At 39.9% G+C, this 19,255-nt stretch overlaps 1 protein-coding gene across 1 annotated transcript in view; it reads right to left on the reverse strand.

Moving 5' to 3' along the window:
* Positions 1-1,168: 1,168 nt before the first annotated feature.
* Positions 1,169-19,255, reverse strand: part of LOC139630556 (semaphorin-3D) — a 99,175-nt gene continuing 81,088 nt past the window's right edge. Inside the window, exons 11-18 of the mRNA XM_071494122.1 lie at positions 17,989-18,133; positions 16,011-16,233; positions 11,590-11,678; positions 9,562-9,603; positions 8,835-8,992; positions 5,903-5,967; positions 4,626-4,783; positions 1,169-3,536 (exon numbers count right to left, since the gene is read on the reverse strand). Coding sequence (XP_071350223.1) covers positions 3,030-3,536; positions 4,626-4,783; positions 5,903-5,967; positions 8,835-8,992; positions 9,562-9,603; positions 11,590-11,678; positions 16,011-16,233; positions 17,989-18,133 — 1,387 coding nt within the window. The 3' untranslated portion in view covers positions 1,169-3,029. The remainder of the gene's footprint in view (positions 3,537-4,625; positions 4,784-5,902; positions 5,968-8,834; positions 8,993-9,561; positions 9,604-11,589; positions 11,679-16,010; positions 16,234-17,988; positions 18,134-19,255) is intronic.

Genomic DNA, 19,255 nt, shown 5'->3' on the forward strand with positions numbered 1-19,255 from the left:
TGTACTCATGTTGTTGCACTTTATTGCCACCTCCCGGAATCAATTATCTCCTCCTACATGTATTTAAAATAGATTTATTTATTTATTATACAACTACTACTACTACAACTACTACTAACAACAACAACAACAACAACAACAACAATAATAATAATAATAATAATAATAATGTTTATTGTTTATTATTTAATAATTCTTAAATACCTTTGTCAGAATTAAATATATCCTATTAACGTGGTTTTACCATAGACTGCAAATGGGTCTTACTGATGAACTGCACTTCTCTATGCCATTTCCTTGTCTTCTGATTGAGCTCAGTATTAATCAAGGCAGACAAACCAGCCTGATAAAGGAACAACCTCAGGACTCTAAAGGTAGCAAGTTCACTCTATAGTTGCACATTTGTCTGTTTCTAAATTTCTAAATACATTTGAATTCAGTAATAAACCACATACAACGAACACCTGGGTTCAGTTAACAGTGCAGCATACTAGAGTACTGGCTGGTTTCCCCAGTCAAAATAAAAACAAAGCTGCTCTGTGCAGTCTGCCTTGTGCTCTGTACGTGATGTTTACAAAAAGCTGCAGGATGTGACCACAATGCACGCAACCTGGGAGGAACCAGGGTGTACCCTAGGGACCCTTTGTGAGTTAATGCGACCCTGATATTAGGCCTTGTATTTACATTACCTTATTCAGCACGCTTGGTTGCTTTCATCTCTCCTGATTATACAGAATGAAGATAGACAGGATCCCAGGCGAACGTGACGTCTGTGTGTTGCCCTTTTACTCTCAAATGTGTTGACAAGTTTTTACATATTACATTCTAAAGATTATGTGATGCACATGACTTAAGTACGTGCACAGTGGCAATTAATTTGACCAAGTTGAAGTCCATGCTAACACCATTAACCATGACATACAGAGATTCTAATAATGTGTCGTCTTTTCACAACAAATCTGCAATACTTTGTTCACTGGGTGACTGTCTCATCCCTCAAATTCAACCAAAGAAATCTCTTTTTAAGTTTTTGTCCTGAGAGTATGGAGCAGTCATATTAATAGTAATTGCCTCTAATGATATTACAAACTCAAAACAGATTGGGTTGGGTGTTATTTCACTTTTGGAAAATAAACTAAAGTGTAAGTGACTAACTGCACAAAAAATGTAAACCTGTGAATATTTTTATTTGTTTTATTTTCCATGTAAGTTGTCATTTAGTGGCTTATTCACATACAGTATAACACAGTTTCATTACTCAGTTCTTGATCTCAAAGCTTATTAGAGTTGTGACATTAAAAAACATTTGCTTATCAAAAGCACACAAGTTTATATAAACACTGAGGAAATGTACTAAATTCTTGTACATGAAGAAAGAAAACTATCAAAAATAGAGTTCTTAATAATAATAATAATTAGTTACATGGCAGAATTAATAAGCTATACATAATATATATAATATATATTTTCAAGCAAGGTCCATTTCATGTGTGCGTTTCCACCGAGGCCTTTAACCCACTCATCAGGTTTGTATGAAGCCTAGATCTTATCAGTGTAGATCGGCATTATTTCTCAGAACAAACATAAATACCTGTAGAAAACATTATATGTTTTTGTTAAACACAGTTAAATATGTAGCAGTAAACTGGGCAAAACGTTTCATATATGTGACATTTAGAGATAAATGTCTGTCTGAATTGTGTGTGAGATCCTGATACATTGTCACCTGTCTGTCAGCTGTTTGGTGAAATTGGTGCACTGCAGAGCTGGTTGTATTGTTTAGGTAGAAAAGGCACATACTAGCAAATGGTTGTTGTGGTGTGAATATTGATAAATTCATAGCAAAGTCAAAGCATTAAAGTAAAAGTAAATAGTTCAGGCCACTGGTCTCTGTAACACAACAAGTACTAACTTTAAAAACCCTGAAAACTTGGACCTATTATATTTAATAGTCACAACCAAATAAGCAACAGTCAAGTCAAATTTGGAAACAAGTTACTATTAGTTTCTATTTATTTCTAAATTATCCAAATTAGCTCATCTTTTTCATCAGGAGTGCAAGATTGTGGTTTCATAAAATCAGATCTGTGGGCCCAGGTGGGTGGGGTTTGGGCTATGGCTGTGAGTGGTGACGGCTTTGTTGTGACATCGCAAAATCCTGACACTCGTTTTAAGGCACAGTTTCTGGATACAGGCTGTGTGCATTAATCTGTGGACTGAGGCTTTGATACTTTCACAGTATTAATATAGAACCTAGACTTGCTTTAAAAACAAGAAAGACATGGAAATATCACTTTATACAATATGGAACCTATAAAATGTTGTGAAATTCTGCAAGGAAATCCTATACATCACTTTTCCTCAACTGAGCCCCATCCACTTTAAACCAATGAGAAGAGTTCAGAGAAAAACATAAAGATCTATTTATTGAAAAAAAACAAAACAGTTTGGCAGATCCCATCACTCGCTATAAGAAGCAAATTAAGAAAAACATTTTTCCGGGCCTTTAAACTCAGATCAGTCCCAGCAGGATATTTTAAAAATTTTAAACATTGATGTATATCTAGAGGCCTCATCTTGTCCCTTTTAACTGCGTCTTTGTTTATGTTGACATAAATATACAGGATTAAATGTGTTATACACCAATAATACTTGTGATTTTTGTGATTCTAAAGTGATGGTTTATCATTCAGACACCTGATGCCATCATGCTGGGCTGAATTTCTTCCAAACTTTGAATAAAAAATTACATTTTCAATTTTAGCTGAAGCTCTGAGCTCCACTGTCGTACGTTGAAAACTAATGGACACTGCTAATAATATGAATTCAGAGACAAATAACTTTTTCTACTTTGCTATTTCCTTTTTTGTAGTGTCTAAATGTCAAAAATATTCAGGATGAGGATATACTATTCTCTTTGTTTACTATTTGACATCATTTGCTCAAAAAGCAAATCTTCTTAACCCTCCCTTGTCCTCTGCATGTACAGGATCTGTTGTCCGTAGACAGTCTCTGTGTTCTCCAGGTGACTAGAGGGGAATCTCAGGAGGGTTGTTCCTCCTCACCCGGGCTTTCCTGCTCTCCTGCTTCAGCTTCAAAGTGCGGAGCTTCTGCTGCCGGCGTTTCTCGCGGTACCACAGCTGCTCGCAGTACTCATCCACGCTCAGGCTGTTGGTCCCCACCAAGTGCAGCTCTTTGTAGCTCCTCAGAGGCAGCTGCTGAGGATGCTGGGGTAGCCATGAGTTCCTGTGTCCCGGCAGCTGAGGTGGTGGATGAGGAGCCCCTGACTGGCCTAGCAACCCGGTGACCCCTGCCCCGGCCAGGCCAGTCCTCCCATGGTTTGGACTGTGGTTCTGCTGGTAGCGGGCTGTGTGGAGGCTGTGGTTGGGGATGACGTGAATGCGGTATCGGGCCAGAACCTGGCTGTAGGAGTGCTCCTGGCCGGTGCAGGTGTAGAGGCCTGCATCGGCCGGCTCCAGGCGTTGAACCAGCAACCCCCGCTTCATGTGGAGAGTACGATCATCATTCTGAGGGAGCTGAGAGGGAGATAAAGAGGGTGAACATTGTTGCAGTGTGAAAGAAACCTGTCAAAACCCTGTAAGACTTACAACAAGGTTTTTCACAGCCACATCCCCCAAGAAAGCAACAAGGATTTTAACTGACTGCATCTTTCTTTGAAGCAGATTTGTTTGGTTTGTTCACACAGCAGGTTCTGGGCCCAATCTCAAGGTCCAGCTTCAGGGACTCACAGACCTTGAGGCAAGTTCCCTGTAAGTCCATGAGGGCTTAGGGCTGTCCCACTGTATAACCACCAAGGGCACATGGGCTCTCTCGCAGACATTTTCAGTTCCTTTATGCACACTTTCCATAAGTCTGCATTTCTTGCTTAAGGGAATTACCCATAGTTCATAGCATTGTGATGTTAAACACAGTGTTACCATGGTTACTAGGGGATGCCCAGAAGCATTCAAAAATGTTTAACAATTGCTATAAAACAGAAAAAAGAAGAAGCATGACCCAGAGTCACGATCCTTTGCCACAGCCCCCGTCTCTGGCTCCTCATCATTCCTCCCAAGCCATGTTTCTCCATCATCTCCCCTTCACCTGTCTGCCCTGCCCATCTTCACACCTATTTCCACTGAACATCATCTCTGCAGTCCCTTGAGCTCTCAGCAAACACTTTATATACCTTTATATACCCAGTTTGTTCTGTGTCAGTTTGTCTGCTTTCGTCCCTGCATGTGTTCCTGAATGGTTTCCTACTTTTTTCCTGTAAACTTGCTTCCTGCATTTGCTACCTGTTTCCTGAACCTGCTTGCTTACCTGTCAACTCACCTGCCAGTTCATCCACCCATCTGTCTGTCTATCTTCAATGAAAGTATCTCCACTGCACCATCACGCCTTTGTGTCCAGAACAAACCAAACCTTAACACTCTACTTGTTTTTGAGTGATTGTCTATATCATCTAACTACATTCATTCCTAAATGACAGCAACAAGCTTCACAGTAAATCAGTGTCTGTCTCTTGTCAAATGAGCTGTTAAAAAACTGAAGCAAATCAACATCCGTCACCAGCTGATCTTTGCAAATGGAGAGACAATCAGGAAAGTAAACCTCTGACTCACCTCTCTGCCCTCCTGTCTGTGACTGAGCGTTTGCTGCTGGCTGTCTGTGTGCTGCCATGTCCATCTGAGCTCGGCCTGAGTTGACCGAGGAACACACTCCAGGAAGGTGGAGTTCCCCTCCACACCGTACACCAGCTTCTCCTCCACAGAGTTAGAGTCTGAGTTGAAAAGAAAGAGAGAAAGAAATAGTGTGAAATGTTCAGTACGTCCAGTGTGGTTAGTGAGGGACGATTAAAATCAGTCTCATCACAGCCTTAACAGGAAGAGAAAAAAAAATGACATGCAGATGACGACAAGAAAAACAATACAATAACATTTTATAGAAACATTTATATGACCAGATATATATTCATGCTGAACTAGAATAATCTTTACTGCCACTGTTGGGAATTTGAGAAAACTGCAGTTACACAGTTCATCCCCTAGAGTGCGCCCTAGCTCTGCTTTCAGAGCAGAAAGGTGAAGAGGGTGTTTACTGTATATTCTGGCTACTGTATGTGTTTGTATTATTGTTGTTCAGCTATAAGAAAGGACTTTGTGTTTGCAGAAGTAAAGAATAGCAGTTCAGATATTTAGTGTGTCCTGAGTGACCAGCGTCTACTAACTGTATACAGCGGACACTACATACTAACTGTCTTTAGTCTACTGCTTTAAAAAGCAACATATTTGAACTTTTTATACTAACAAGAAATTATTATGATGCATCCAGTGTCAGATATCAACCAAACTGCTTAATAAAAGCAAAAGACTTGAAAAATTGTGAAGCTATTCTTTAAGTCTGCAAAAGGACTGTCGCTGGGACATTTCCAGTATGAATAAGCTACACACTTAAAACCTGCTGAGATTTAAGGGCTATGTACTGAAACTAGAATTTCTGAACGGAAACAGTCTTGAGACATAGTCTGTCATCTTTTATTTGGACTTTTCAGACATTCAACATCAAGACAGGTTCATCACAAGTTAATAAAATGAGCAGCGTATCCTTTGGGTGTTCGCTTGCTGCCATGAAAATCAAACGCACTCTGGGATTTATGCAGATCTCTCATGGAGCCACCAGACAAACAGCTAAACCCACTGTGACGTTTTTATGTTCCAGCCCTGCAGCAGCAGCACTTCAGAATACACAATCAATCACACAGGGTGTATATGTAAGTGGAAATCCTCTGTTCCTAAGTACACACTGCAGTAACAACACTGGATGTCCATTATGTAACTGATGACACGGAAATATTCAAAACAGAGACAGTTAATTTATATCAGGTGGTGGAAATCCTTACTGTCCTCTGTGAGTGGGCACTGGCTCCAGGGGTCTCCATATTTTATATCCTGTCTTCGTGCCCGCCTAACACACACACACACACACACACACACACACACACACACACACACACACACACACATACACACACACAGACAAACAAACAAACAAACAAACAAACAGAGGTTTTATAATGTTTTTCGTGCTTTGTATATGTTTGAAAATGTGTGCATTGTGTTGCCTTCTGAGGAAATATTTAAAGCACTTGATTTCAGATTAATTTAAAAGGGGGGCAAACCACTGATCCTGGGTGGTACCACTCCACCTGTGGAAACCTTCTGCAGGTCTGGAGGTGCTTTGTTAAATCTCAGAAACCCTGATGATGTTGTACCAATGTGATCAGGTTTGTCTCAGCTTGTGACTGACCACTGCTGCCCAAACAGAAGGTGTAAGAAAGACATGGGTGTCTACCAGGCTCTGAGGTGGACCTGACTGAAGGATTCAGTGTTTTTGGAGCTTGATCCACACCAGGCATTAGGCACGGATTCGGACACTAGAGTCAAACCCGGCCTTGGCACTGCGAGGTTCAACTTTATGCAATTGTCCTCTGGAGTTTAGCGACGACCTGTTGCATTTGTTTGGATTTCCTCTGCAAATCGACAGCGGTAAACAGCTTCCCTATTTAATATAATGTGACATTGTATAACAGCAGTATAATGGAAGGAAGTTCCTGTCCAATCACAGCTAAATATATAAATCACATGCATAGCACAAAACAGACCTTCAAGCTTCAGGCTTGTGGGAAGCATAAGAGCTGCTATTTTGAGTCTGTATGTGTGCATGTGTGGAGTACCTGTTAAATCCTCTTATACCTTACCTCTTTTATATCTTATTTCACTGATCATTAATTGCTTGTAAATTTTTTTTACTTCACTAAGATGATGAAAACTGTGCTGAGTATATTAATAATGTGGGTTAAAGTCTGTGACTGATGTGTGTGTGTGTGTGTGTGTGTGCGCACTGATGTAGACAGTAGACTCATCAGTTCAACGACAGCTGACAGCAGCAGATAATGCAGTTGTCTTTAGATAAAAGTCTATAACAGCATTAAATCCTCCTCCCCACTGTTGTTACTGGGCTCCTGTTGGCTCCTCAGGGGTGAAAATATGAAGCTACTGCGATTATGAATGAGAAAACATGGAGCAAGAAGAGGTTGTGAAAATACAGAGTGTTGTTTCAGCCACGCTGTAATGGCTCCTTCTCCTTCCAGTCCAACCTCCATCTGTCGTTCTCCTGCTTCCCCTCTCAACCCCACCCCCTCCTTCACTGGCTTTCTGCCCTTTAGACTGCAGCACATCTGAATTCTTTTTATATCTTTTCCTTTCCCAACCTTCACCAATCACCTGGTTTCTCATCTTCTGTCCATTAGACTTTTCATTTACACTCTTATTTTGTCAATGTGAATTTTCTCCCTCTTTCCCACTCCTTCCCTCTGCTGTTCTCTCTCAGTTTGAGGAAACACCTGAACACATCAAATCCAAACTAATTTTCAAAACAAACCACACCACCAACAACACCACTAATTTTACTTTTCCATTCAAACATGAGAATCAAGGAAATTCTCAAGGGACTCATTCAGTTTGTGATGCAAAGATGATTAAGCTGCTGACTGCTGAAACAATAATGGTGTCAAAATTTTGACTTGTAATGTCTCAGTCTTAGTTATGATGTTATCATGAACTATGACTTTATAGTGAGAGTCTGGGACGGTTTAGAACAGCTGCGTAAACACTTTTTATAAACCTTTATATTCAAGTTGACAACTATTATCTCTGTATAATGATGAGGGCTTAGTCGAGTCTAGAGAAGCACAAGCATACGACATCAGTATCAGTAAAAATCACCTTAAAATAATAATTACATTAATAATAATAATAATAATAATAATAATAATAATAATAATAATAATAATAATATCATTTCTATTCTTTTCTTACTGCTGATTTTTAACTTGTGCATTTGAATTCTGTGAAAATCTCAAAATGACTATGAAATTACTAACGAAATAAACATTTTGTGTTTACTAGTCATAGAGTTTTAACTGTATACTGTTTGAATTGATTGTGCGAACAAATAACACTATGATATATGGTGCCAAGCAAGGTTAAACTATGACACCTGGGTAGGTTTGATGTAAATAGTTGTGGTAACCATTTTCAAACATTACGATTTGGGAAAGAACAGATTTGTATTAAATCATTGTCTAATTAAATGCATGGTTTGGAGTCTGTGTACGACTCTTAGTCTTCATGCTGCCTCTGCCTCAGACACTGCCCAGATGTGCAAGTACTGTATATGGGCCAGACTCAGGCCGAGGACCCAGGCATATGTTGGGCCATAAGTTTCATTTTACTGTCTGGAAATCTTCATTAACAGCCGTGCCAGCAGCTCAGAGAGGCTGCACATAGGCACCGTAGTGCTTTGAGCTAAGCAAGTATAAGATTTATCATTTTATTTTAGTGTTCTGGCTTGATAACATTTGCTAATTAACCCTAAACACAAAGTACAGCTGAGGCTGATGGGACATTTGGCCATAAACCAAAGTTTTGAACAGTAGATAAATCATTACATATTTCACTGGATAATAAACTTTGACCTGCTGGTAGCAGCAGAGCAAGAGCGAGGGGACCACCAAAGTCAGGAGGACGCATCCTATGGCGAACATGAGTGTCTGTGGTTCCTCCATCCGATAGTTGCTGAGGTATTTTACTCTGAACCAAAGTGGTGTCCTGACCAACCACAGAGCTGTTCAATGAGCCCAAAAAAGACAAAACCAATTTTCTAATGACAGCCATGTTTGAAAGAGTAACCCATCCTTGCTCCTGAGTTTGAATGTTTTCACTCTTATGACAGATACACTTCAGTCTCCCCCTCACACCCTCCCTCTCTACCTCTTGCTGGTGGGGAAGAATCTGGAGCAAGTCTGCCCGTCCCAGGAGCAGTAGGGGTCTCTGGCCAGGCAGCACTCAGCGCAGTCGGTCCCATATAACTCACACCTCTGGAGCCCCAGCTGGACCACGCCGAGCTCGCTGGACACGTACAGCTGTTGCTGTGGACGAGAGGGAGGCGGGAGAGAAAGACAGTCATTACATGTTTTGTAATTTCATCATCCTGCTTACTGTTAAAAAAGAGAGTGGGAGCTGACATCTTTGAAAATTCACTCCTGAAAATTCATTTTCAGAGGCTGACTTTAATATAAATGATTGTGTCTCAACTGTCTTATATTCATTCTCTTTATTATTTAACTTTATTTAGCATTATGATGATATGACAAACATGTGTAACATACATTTCCTGCTAGAAAATGAGCCTGAGATTCACATAAAAGCATTAATGCAAAACCAATTTTGAAATACAATTAAAACTGTGAAACTATTTTTTTAATTTATTTTTTTGCCATTGTAGTTATTTATTTTTATTTTTTTATAAGTGACAAAAAATATTAATTACTGAGTCACGACCACAGTTGCTCTCATACCAAAACACGGCAGTTTTCCAATAAAACTTTACATGGGCTATTTGACACATTGGATCTGATTATAAAATCACTGTGTTTCTGTGTAAAGTTTTCACAAAGATAGACACACAAAAGTCAGAAATCACAGCACATAGACCTACTCTCTTGGTTGACAGCTCCATGCTCAGGATTGGAGTGGTACTCTGTGGGATAATGAGGAAAATGGATGAATGTACCTGCTACATTACACAACAAAGACACAACATTTACACACACATCTACATATGTTTATGATAACAAAGGTAATAGATGTGATCATATTTTACAGTTTTCCAATGTTTTATTTGAAGCGTTCATATCCATAAGAACATATATTTGTGGCTTTAAGAACCAAGAACCATCTCAATGTAGTTTTTACATCTTGACCATCTTGATACTTTCACAGTATTAATATGTTCTATATTAATACTGTGAAAGTATCAAGATGGACCTAGACTTGCTTTATAATCAAAGAAGACATGGAAATCTCACTTCATACAATATGGGACCTTTACTAGAAAATGAACACAGGTTTACTTTATTACTGTGTTTCTATCCATTTGATAGTAGTTTGTGATTATATATTGTTGTGGAAATCGCTGAGCAGTGGCATAAATTAATAAGGTTCAACATACTGGACAAATGGCAAGAAACACACTTAATATAGAACAATGAAAAACATGAAAGGCTTCATATCTTTAACTATGACTATGTCAGTTGGTTTTCATCCTGTGATGCTGGATCAAGACACACTGAAATATTCCAATTTTTTTTTTTAAGTGTGAGAACTTTGTCTCAGAAGCCTGGGGAGGAAGGCAAAGATGACGTACATAACTCTTTCTTGACTGGGTAGGTCCATACATGAAAAAAAGCTTCATTCATTCAGTCACATCAAACCACACTCTGTGCACTGTTTGCAGACAAACCTGGAAGAATGTAAGAAAGAGCGGCGGCTCATATGACTGAAACAAAAACTAGCAGCATTGATCTTTGACAGGACTGATATTCCAGCCTTGTGGAGTTCGAGGAATGTCCTCAGAGCTGCGTTTAACACTGAGGCCAGGGCGGCTACTGAGATTAGAAATCTAATGAGTCTCTTTCTCCCTCTGAGGGATAAATGATCCCCACAGCTCCATTGCTCCAGCTCACTGACTTGTATCGGCGTATGATGAAGGGAGTCAATGACCCCTGACCACTCTGAGTGGAGGGGGCGAATTGAAGCAGGAGATAAAGGAGACTCGGGATACGGTAGACGGTGGGAGAAAAGGAATTTTTACAGTGATGTGTCTTTCCTGTGACCTGTCACAGCCAACAAACTGATCAACCATTCAATGAGTCCAGTTTGAAACCCAGTCAGGGAGCAAACTGGCCTCTACCTGCTCTATCTATTGTTCAGTGAACAGAAAACTATTAAATAAACAGTTATATTTCATCATACAGCTGTAGAGTCAGTGCCAGCTGTTTTACCTCTGCCCCTGTTTTGTGCGAGTCTGGTGGAAATGGGTTAGTTCCTGTTTTATTCTCAGTTATAAGTAAACAGACAATAAGCATCTGGTATCCTGTTTGTTTGTGGCTGTTTTTGTATGTTGTGGTTTTCTGTCGTTCTTCCTTCCCTTCACCTGTGCTCTGTTTTCATTCTCTCTTTCCTTTTTCTCTCTTTAATCTTCTTATCCTCTGCTTCGTTTTTTTGTGCTTCTCCCTCCTCACGTCCCCAGCTCCACTCTGCTGCTCTTCCCTGTTAGTTTGTTCACATCGTGGACCTTGGGAAAAATGTGCCCTACTATCTGTTTTTCTGTTTAGTGGAGTCATTCCAGACAAATATGTTCCATTGGAAAAACGAGATGTGAGGCTTCACGCAGCACATCACATGGTGCAGGGCTGGCAGATGGGCACTGGGAGACACCAAAACAAGCTCTGACTTTAACCATAAAAGTCCTGTGGAGCTACGCGAGTGTGTGCATGTGTGTGTGTGTGTTTGCAGTTGGACATTAAAGTTTCTGTGGGATGATGTGAGTCAAAGGAATACACTTAAGAGTTGTTTACCATCAGATAAACAACTGATGTGCCTCTTTGTGCGAAGAGCCAAGTTGTTGGTTCACTTGTAAGCAGTAGCTATCATTCAGAAAAACTTACTGACAGCTGTATCTCACCTGGAAGACGGTCAGTTCCTCTAGAATGATCTCCTCCGTGTCCCAGTTGTCTTTGATGACAGACACTGCCTTCACCACCTTCCCATCATCTGCAAACAAAAAAGGACATTTACTGATATGTCAACCCACTGGTGCATACACACACACACACACACACACACACATACACACAAAGATATAATCTATTCACTGAGGCATGGGTACGTTACAAAAACTTACATTTGATTTTCCAAGCCTGATTCTCCTCCCAGTGTCACAATGACACAACACAAATGCTTTTACTTTGAAAAATAATATAGAAATAAATAAACTTGAGTATTTTTCATTTGACTGGAGGAACAGTGACACTTTTATTCATCTGCAAGAATTTCACTTTAGTCATTTTTAAGTCAAACATTTGCTGGTTTCAGCCTCGTTTCAGTGTCTGGATTTGACTTTTTTCTCTCATAGGAAACTGAATCTCTGGATTTTAGAGCCTTGGTCAGACAGAACAAGACATCTGAGGATGACATAATCTGCGTATTAATCAATAATGAAAATAATCATCCATTCTTTTCCTGTTATTCTATATTTAAACAATGAAGTTACTTGTTCAGCATCTTGTTTCATGTAGATGATCGACTGAAAATGTAGGTCACTATTTCCACTGAATAGATTTCCTGAACAATATCTACAAGTTGCACTATGCACTTCCCCTGCAGGGTAAGATTTACATCAGTTTCTTGATATAGCTTTCCAGCTCGCTAAAAACATAACTGCTGCGGTACATCATCTGTTTATTTTATTTCAGTGTCATCTATAGGGATGAGAAAAGTGGAGAAAATACTTACAAAGGCATCACAAATCAGTAAGTTGGTCAGAAGAGACTGCAAACACGGTTTACATGTCTTAAAGAAGTCATGCCTAATTTTCAGTTGTATAAAGTTTAAGGACTGTTATGTTTTTCCTTAAAAATCACTGAACAGGACGATTGGCATTGTATGTGAATATAAACTGAATCTATGATATTATTATAATTCTTATCATAAAACATAAACTAATCTGTACTCAGCAGCAGTGTCGGAGATTGTGGAGTTACATAAATGCTAAATATTCCAACATTTTCAGGTCATGTGAGAAGGTTCCAATATTTTGGGAGACAACATATTAATCTGTTAGGTGAGGAGATTCAGATGGTGCTGGCTGGGTTGAGGACATTGTACTAGGGAGTGACTCATATCTCTATAAAAGTTGAACTGCAAAAAAAAAAAGAAAAAAAAAAGCCATAACTATAAACTCATATAAGAAGGAACCTCCCATCCTAAACAATGGAAACAGTAAAGAGTTAATTATGGGGTGGAATAACTAACATTTTCCCTGACATTTAAAGGGGCAAGTCTCTCCAGTGAAAAACAGGAATGGATCAGTCTCTCAGACAAAGTTGACACAAAGTCAACAGAAAAAAAAAGAACACCCCTCTGGTTTCTCACCTTTGTTCAAATATAAAATATACTAAAAAAATAAATGAAAAGTGACAAAAACATCACTAAACATTCTTTAAGTGTTACCACGGTAGCACAGGACACATCCTATAGTGGTAACCTTAGTAACGGAGAGATCCTGAAGCCTAACGCGCACAATGTAGGAAACCTCAGGGAGGATTTATGGGATTTTGTCACCACTACAACGCACACCAGCTGTTACAGTGAAACCAAACAATGTATCTAAACACATTCACTGAGCATAGAGAGCACTACAATAACACACAGGCGCACAAATCAGCTCATCGAGACACACACTGTACTGTACATACAAACGTTTGTACATAAACGTACAGAAATGCAGACGCACACACACACACACACACACACACACAGAAACACACACACACACAGAAACACATACATAATGTCAGGATGCTCCCAGGGAAGCTCATAAACCTCAGAGATCATCGCTATGGGAAATCTCCTCCGTGTGTGTGTGTTTTTAGTTGTGTGCGAGGACCAGACTGAAGCTATTACATGCTTTGTTTGTTTGTGTGTGTTTATGCATGTATGTCTATGTACTTAGATGTGTGCAGTCATCAGAGACCTTTATCATTTTGTTTCAGAGTCAAAATGAGATCTGGTGTCTTAACTCATATGGCAAATATCAAATCAACAGTCAGCTCAGGTCTGAAGACACAGATGAAGATGCTTATATACAGATTCATTATTTAATACAGACTGTATGAAATCTGTAGCTTCATACGGTGAGCTGCGGACACAGTGTTTAGTGATCACCAGCGGTTTTCAGTTGGTGATGTCCTGTTTTATTACCAGCGCCTCCACTGGAGCAGTTCAGCATCATTTTCTCCAATTTGTGACCCAACAAACACGCTCCACTCTCCAGATGTTCTTGTTGGATCATTATCTGTAGGTTTTCTATTTAATATAGTTAGTTATAGTTATATAGTGTCTGTGCATTAGTTAACCATCATTTAAAGCTTTCTGAAGGGAATGTGTTTCTAAAATATTAACAGATTACTATTGTTGTAACTCACTGTTGTGTGTTTTACTCTTTTTCCACTCTTGTTAGTGGATTCATACCTGTGTTGTGAAACTTTTTTTTAACAGTCTCTCAGTGCTTAAGATGAGCTGTCACAAGAGGCTTAGTTACATGAAGGGAAAACTGACGTATTTGAAGCAGACAGGAGAGCATGGAAGAATTGTTTACAGCTAATTAAGCTTTTAAAGACCCCATATAACTTTTCTTTAATGGAATAATGTTGAGTTAAAACAGAAATATTAACAGGGATGAACATGAGCTTGAAACTGAACCAGTAAGCCACTAAACGTATATTTTATTTTTAGAATAAACCACCTTGACGTAAGCACGTGGCTCAGCAGCGTGATAAATAAAAAAAGAGACATAATCCACCCTGACAAACAACAGCCAAAATAAATTTAAAAAAAATCTATCAGGCGGCGAGACGAGAGAGGGGTTTATCCTGGTCGTGCTCTGAGAAAATGTGAACACTTGAAAGAGCAGGAAGAGCATTTATCAGGCAGGTAAATGTGCAGCTGATGGGGAGATGAGAGATGTTGGAGAGGAATCCACTTAGAGGAGATGAATGGAGTCATCGGGGGACCTCTGGCCCCCCGGCCTGTCACCAGCCGTTAAATAACCTCCACCATTTATCACACACACGCACACACGCACACGCACACACACACACACACACACACACACACACACACACACACACCAACACTTCAGACCCAGACACACTGAAGAGCTGTTCACTCTGTCAGAAGTGTTGTTTTGGGATAAAACTGTGAACCTCTCCATTTTCCACCTCCACAGGTTCTTTGATGAGATAATGAACGAACGCAGGAGGTTTACACACAACAAATGAAGGACACACACTCATCCTAAATGATGTTGTAACGATGTGATGTGGTTAAAATGCAAAATTGTGGAAAGATGTTTTAACTCATTTTTTCTGCACGGTTGAGTCCTGGTTGTTTCAACTCAACCTACAGTTCCTGCTTCAGCCCCCAGTTTAGACTTCACCTACATTATTCATTGTGTTGAGTTGTGTACTTACATTATCCCAAATGTTTCCAACACTTTTTAAACCTTTAATCATGGCAATGGACCGTTTCATCCAGTTTTAAGCCCCATTTTTAAGATACACCTTTTACACCTTGATCATTTTTCACTATATATTTTAATTGGATGAAGGATTTTAGTCATCAGACGTCTTTTTTCAATCTGCATATTTTCTTCAGATAGTTAAAAGTGATTCATAATAAAAACAAGCTACTGGGTTTTATTAGTTCCATGTGACTCACATGTAATGACAATACATGAGAGGCACAAACTCTCTGAACATCTCTTATTATTTCTGCCTCTGTCTCAACTCTCAACCTATTTTATCAACATTCATGCCTGATGATAGTTTTAGATTAACATGAACACTTTTAAAGTGCAGTTTAAAGACCATCTGCAGAAAACTGTAGGAAGGAAGGTGGAACATCTGATTTCTGATGTTTGACGGTCTTTCCTGCATCTTCTTGTGCCTGAAGATAGAGTAATGCTGCGTTTTCACTCTCCATGTCTTCTACCAGCACATTCGTCAACATCAACCTTTCCTCTGTCTCTGATTTCTTTTAAATCCCTTTTTGTTTTCACAAGAAAGCCTTCGTCAGACTTTGCTTCCAGATCATCTCATGTCTTTCTGTTTTCTTTTCTTCTGATCTTTTCTTTGTGTCCTTTTTTATTGCACTATTTTGTACTTTGATCAATTTTTTTTTTGCCTCATAGAAATTTTGTTGAGAAAACTGTTAAATGAATGAAGCTTATTATTATTTTTAATACCTAAAAATAAGGTCTGTCCTAAACGTCTTCTCTACTCTCCTCCTCCTCCTCCTCCCCCTCCTCCTCCTCCTCCTCCTCACCTGTGCCCAGGTGTAAGACATCGTAGGGTCCATCCTCAGCGTCCACTCTGTCCACGACCACTCTCTTTATCATGTAGGGCGCGTTGATCCGGGTTAATATTGGTCTGCCGCCCAGAGGCACGACCGGTTCCCACATCAGCTGGTGCTGCCGCATGAAGCTCACCACCTCGTCCGGGAAGTCCTTGGTGGACTTGTGGAGGGCATCGTAGGTCTCGCTGGGACACTGGAGGACAAGTCAGAAAAAATATTATCAGTAAAATGGTGAGAGGCTGCACGTCAGGAAACAAGGCACCATCAGAACCATCAGAATTATGTCTTTAAAAAAAAAATTCCTGTTTATCTGACAAGTGCTGAGGACATAAAGTAGATACCAAAAATCATCCAAGTGAAATCAATAGATCATTTTCCCTGGTGTTTGAAGCCAACACCTGACCTCTGGTTTACAACCTCAGAAGATAAATCTGAAGGTTCACAAGTTCACCAAAAGGATAAAAAAAAAAAGATTTCTGTTGCACTAAATTATTTTCCTCTAAGCTTTTTCATTTTTTCTTGTGAAATACATTCACCTTTTTACCTTCTCAGGTCTCCGAAAAACCTACATGGAGGAGGAGTGATGTTTTTTTTGGTCTGTGAACTGGAGATGCATCGCTGCCTAAAACCAATATAGTCAAGTTTGCTTTTGCAACCATTAAAGGTTCACAACCACAAACCTGTGCAGTGATCTCTCCAGGTTTTGTAGCCCTGTGTGAGGAAATGACTATGATTCCTTTAACTGCAACCAAAGATATTGGCAATTACCTGATATTAAAAGTTGATATGTTCATTAATAAAAGCCAATATAGTAAATAAATAAAAATAAAAGTCACAGTTGCAGTCCTTTGGCCTCTCAGACACACACTTTACTTGAGTATATTCCCACTTACACACTTAAAACAGACAGCGACTGCACCAGAGTCCTTTGCAATTTTCAGGGCAGACAGAGGAGGAGGGGGAGGAAATGAAAAGGAAGACAGGAAAGTTTGGGAAAAACGACTTTCAGATTGAGACAAAATAAATGTTGATTTGTGGAGAAGAGATGTGCTGAGGAGATGATTTGAAGATTGATGAACTGGATGAAAGAACAAAAATGTGCAGCACAGATAAATAAGTTGAACTGGAGAACATCAACATGGAAGCCATTGTTTTCTGTGCAGTGAGTCAGTGATCAGAGGTTGTGACCACAGCATCTCTGACTGTTTCATGTTGCTTTTAATCATCCTGCTTCACCCAACCCACTCCACCCTTCACACACACACAAACACGAATGCACATACACGAGCAGTGACGTGGCCTCTGCTGCAATCGACCACATGATAGAAAGCCGCTCTGCAGAGAGGTGAATTCCCCAGCAGGGAGGGTGAAATAACACCTGACACACTGAAACACTAAAACCTCAGCCATCCTGACGGGTTGAAGCTTCCCAGAGGATTTCACGGCTGAGGTGTTAAATCAGCAGAGGTTAACCCTCTCACAGCTTCATCAGCTTGTTTTCATTAGAAGTTCAATGTGTTCAGAGTCTGAGCTCACAGGAAATTCTTAGTTGTTCACACAAACATAAATATCATCCTCTAATCACTATATATTTACAGAGAATTATGAGATGTGAGCTCCCATATTTTACACTTCTTCTGTGTTTTATCTGAAGTGTTGATCTCCATCAGAAGATATATTTGTGGTTTTAAGAACCAAAAATAATCTCAATGTAGTTTCACATCTCCTCTCTCAGGCTTCTCTCTGGAGCTCTATTAACAACAGGTCAGTGAGCCAATCAGAAGAGAGGCTCTGAGTCTCTCTTCCGATTAGCTGCTTTATTCACCATCTTATTGTAGGTGTGACTGCAAGATAAAACTTTGTTGTGTTGGAGCAATAAATAGATTTGTTAATGAAACTGTGAGGCTTTTGCAGAGTTTGTTGTTGTGAGGACACACTGTGAACTTACGGTTCCAGGTCTCGGGTAGGGGATACGGCCTTTGTACTCCACCCAGCGATAGTCGGGACCTTCTTTGTGGGCAAACGGCCCGTTGAAAGCGGCACGGATAGACGCCATGGAGTAGACACACACCGCTGAACCACGAAATATAGAGCTGCGGGAGGAAGAGAAAGAGTTGGCTTTGGCCGTGATAAAGATGCAGAGGGAGTAGGATTCATAATCAGTAATCAATTCAATATATGTTTGGTAATCAACAGGGACGCTAAGTCCAGGAAGAAGACAGAAACAGAAGAAGAAAGAAAGGGATGAAAGAGTGAGAGAGAAAAGGAAAAGATGAGAGAATATAGAAGAAGGAAAGGGCAGAAAGAAGCTGGAAGAAAATAGAGCAACAAGGAAGGACAAAACAGGAGGGAGGAAAGGAAGGGGGGTTGGGAGGAGATGAGGGGATGAGGGGATGAGCAAGGGAGGAGAGGAGAGAGCTTTAATACGTCAAGGTTACAATAACACATCCAGCTGGGCCTCTTCACCTTTGACCCCGGCACCCACCCACACACACCTGACCTCTGATCTTCCACACCGCTGGGCGTGCACGTGCCAGTCTGGCTGTGAGCGGGCACGTTAATGTGTGCTCTGCTGCTTGTCTCACTCTGACTGACTCTCTGAACAAGTTTCCTTCCATGGTTAGAGCAGAACTGATACTTTTCTTTTTCACAAAGTTTCATGAAGCTAAAATATTGAATCAGCTGGGCCGAAAGGAAGAAATAAAAAAAACACATGATAGAAATTATGTTAGGACACTGAAGTCATCCCCTCCAACTTTTAAGATGTTCCTGGACCAAATAGTTGATTTTTTTTTTACCAATAGAGAGATTAGCTTTAGAAAAACATGAGTGCGATTATATTTTTCAAGACCCATGGCTCCTGTTTCTTGCTTAGAAAAGCTTTCTGTAAGTTACCAATAATGAACCTGGACAATTCCTGCTGCTGAGCCCCGACAGTATACAGCAGGTAGCCTACATCATGAATTAAGGACATCATGAATTACAGACAGAGCTACAACTCTGTCCTCTTCTTGTTTTTTTGTGTTTTGTTTATCTGGGTGCATGGGGGTGGAGGGAGGGGATGTGGGATACGAAGATACTCAATGTGCTGTTATGTTTGTATCACCATTGGTGATATTACTGATTATTGTACACTGATTACTGTGAAATAAAAAGAGGTGGAAAAAAAAGATGATGCCTGTTTTCACAGATTGTTTCTGCTGCAATTAAGTGGT

This window comes from Trachinotus anak, unplaced genomic scaffold (genome assembly GCF_046630095.1).
Source record: "Trachinotus anak isolate AG129_WGS33_773 ecotype Australia unplaced genomic scaffold, CSIRO_AGI_Tana_v1 ptg000013l, whole genome shotgun sequence".
Classification (NCBI taxonomy): domain Eukaryota; kingdom Metazoa; phylum Chordata; class Actinopteri; order Carangiformes; family Carangidae; genus Trachinotus; species Trachinotus anak.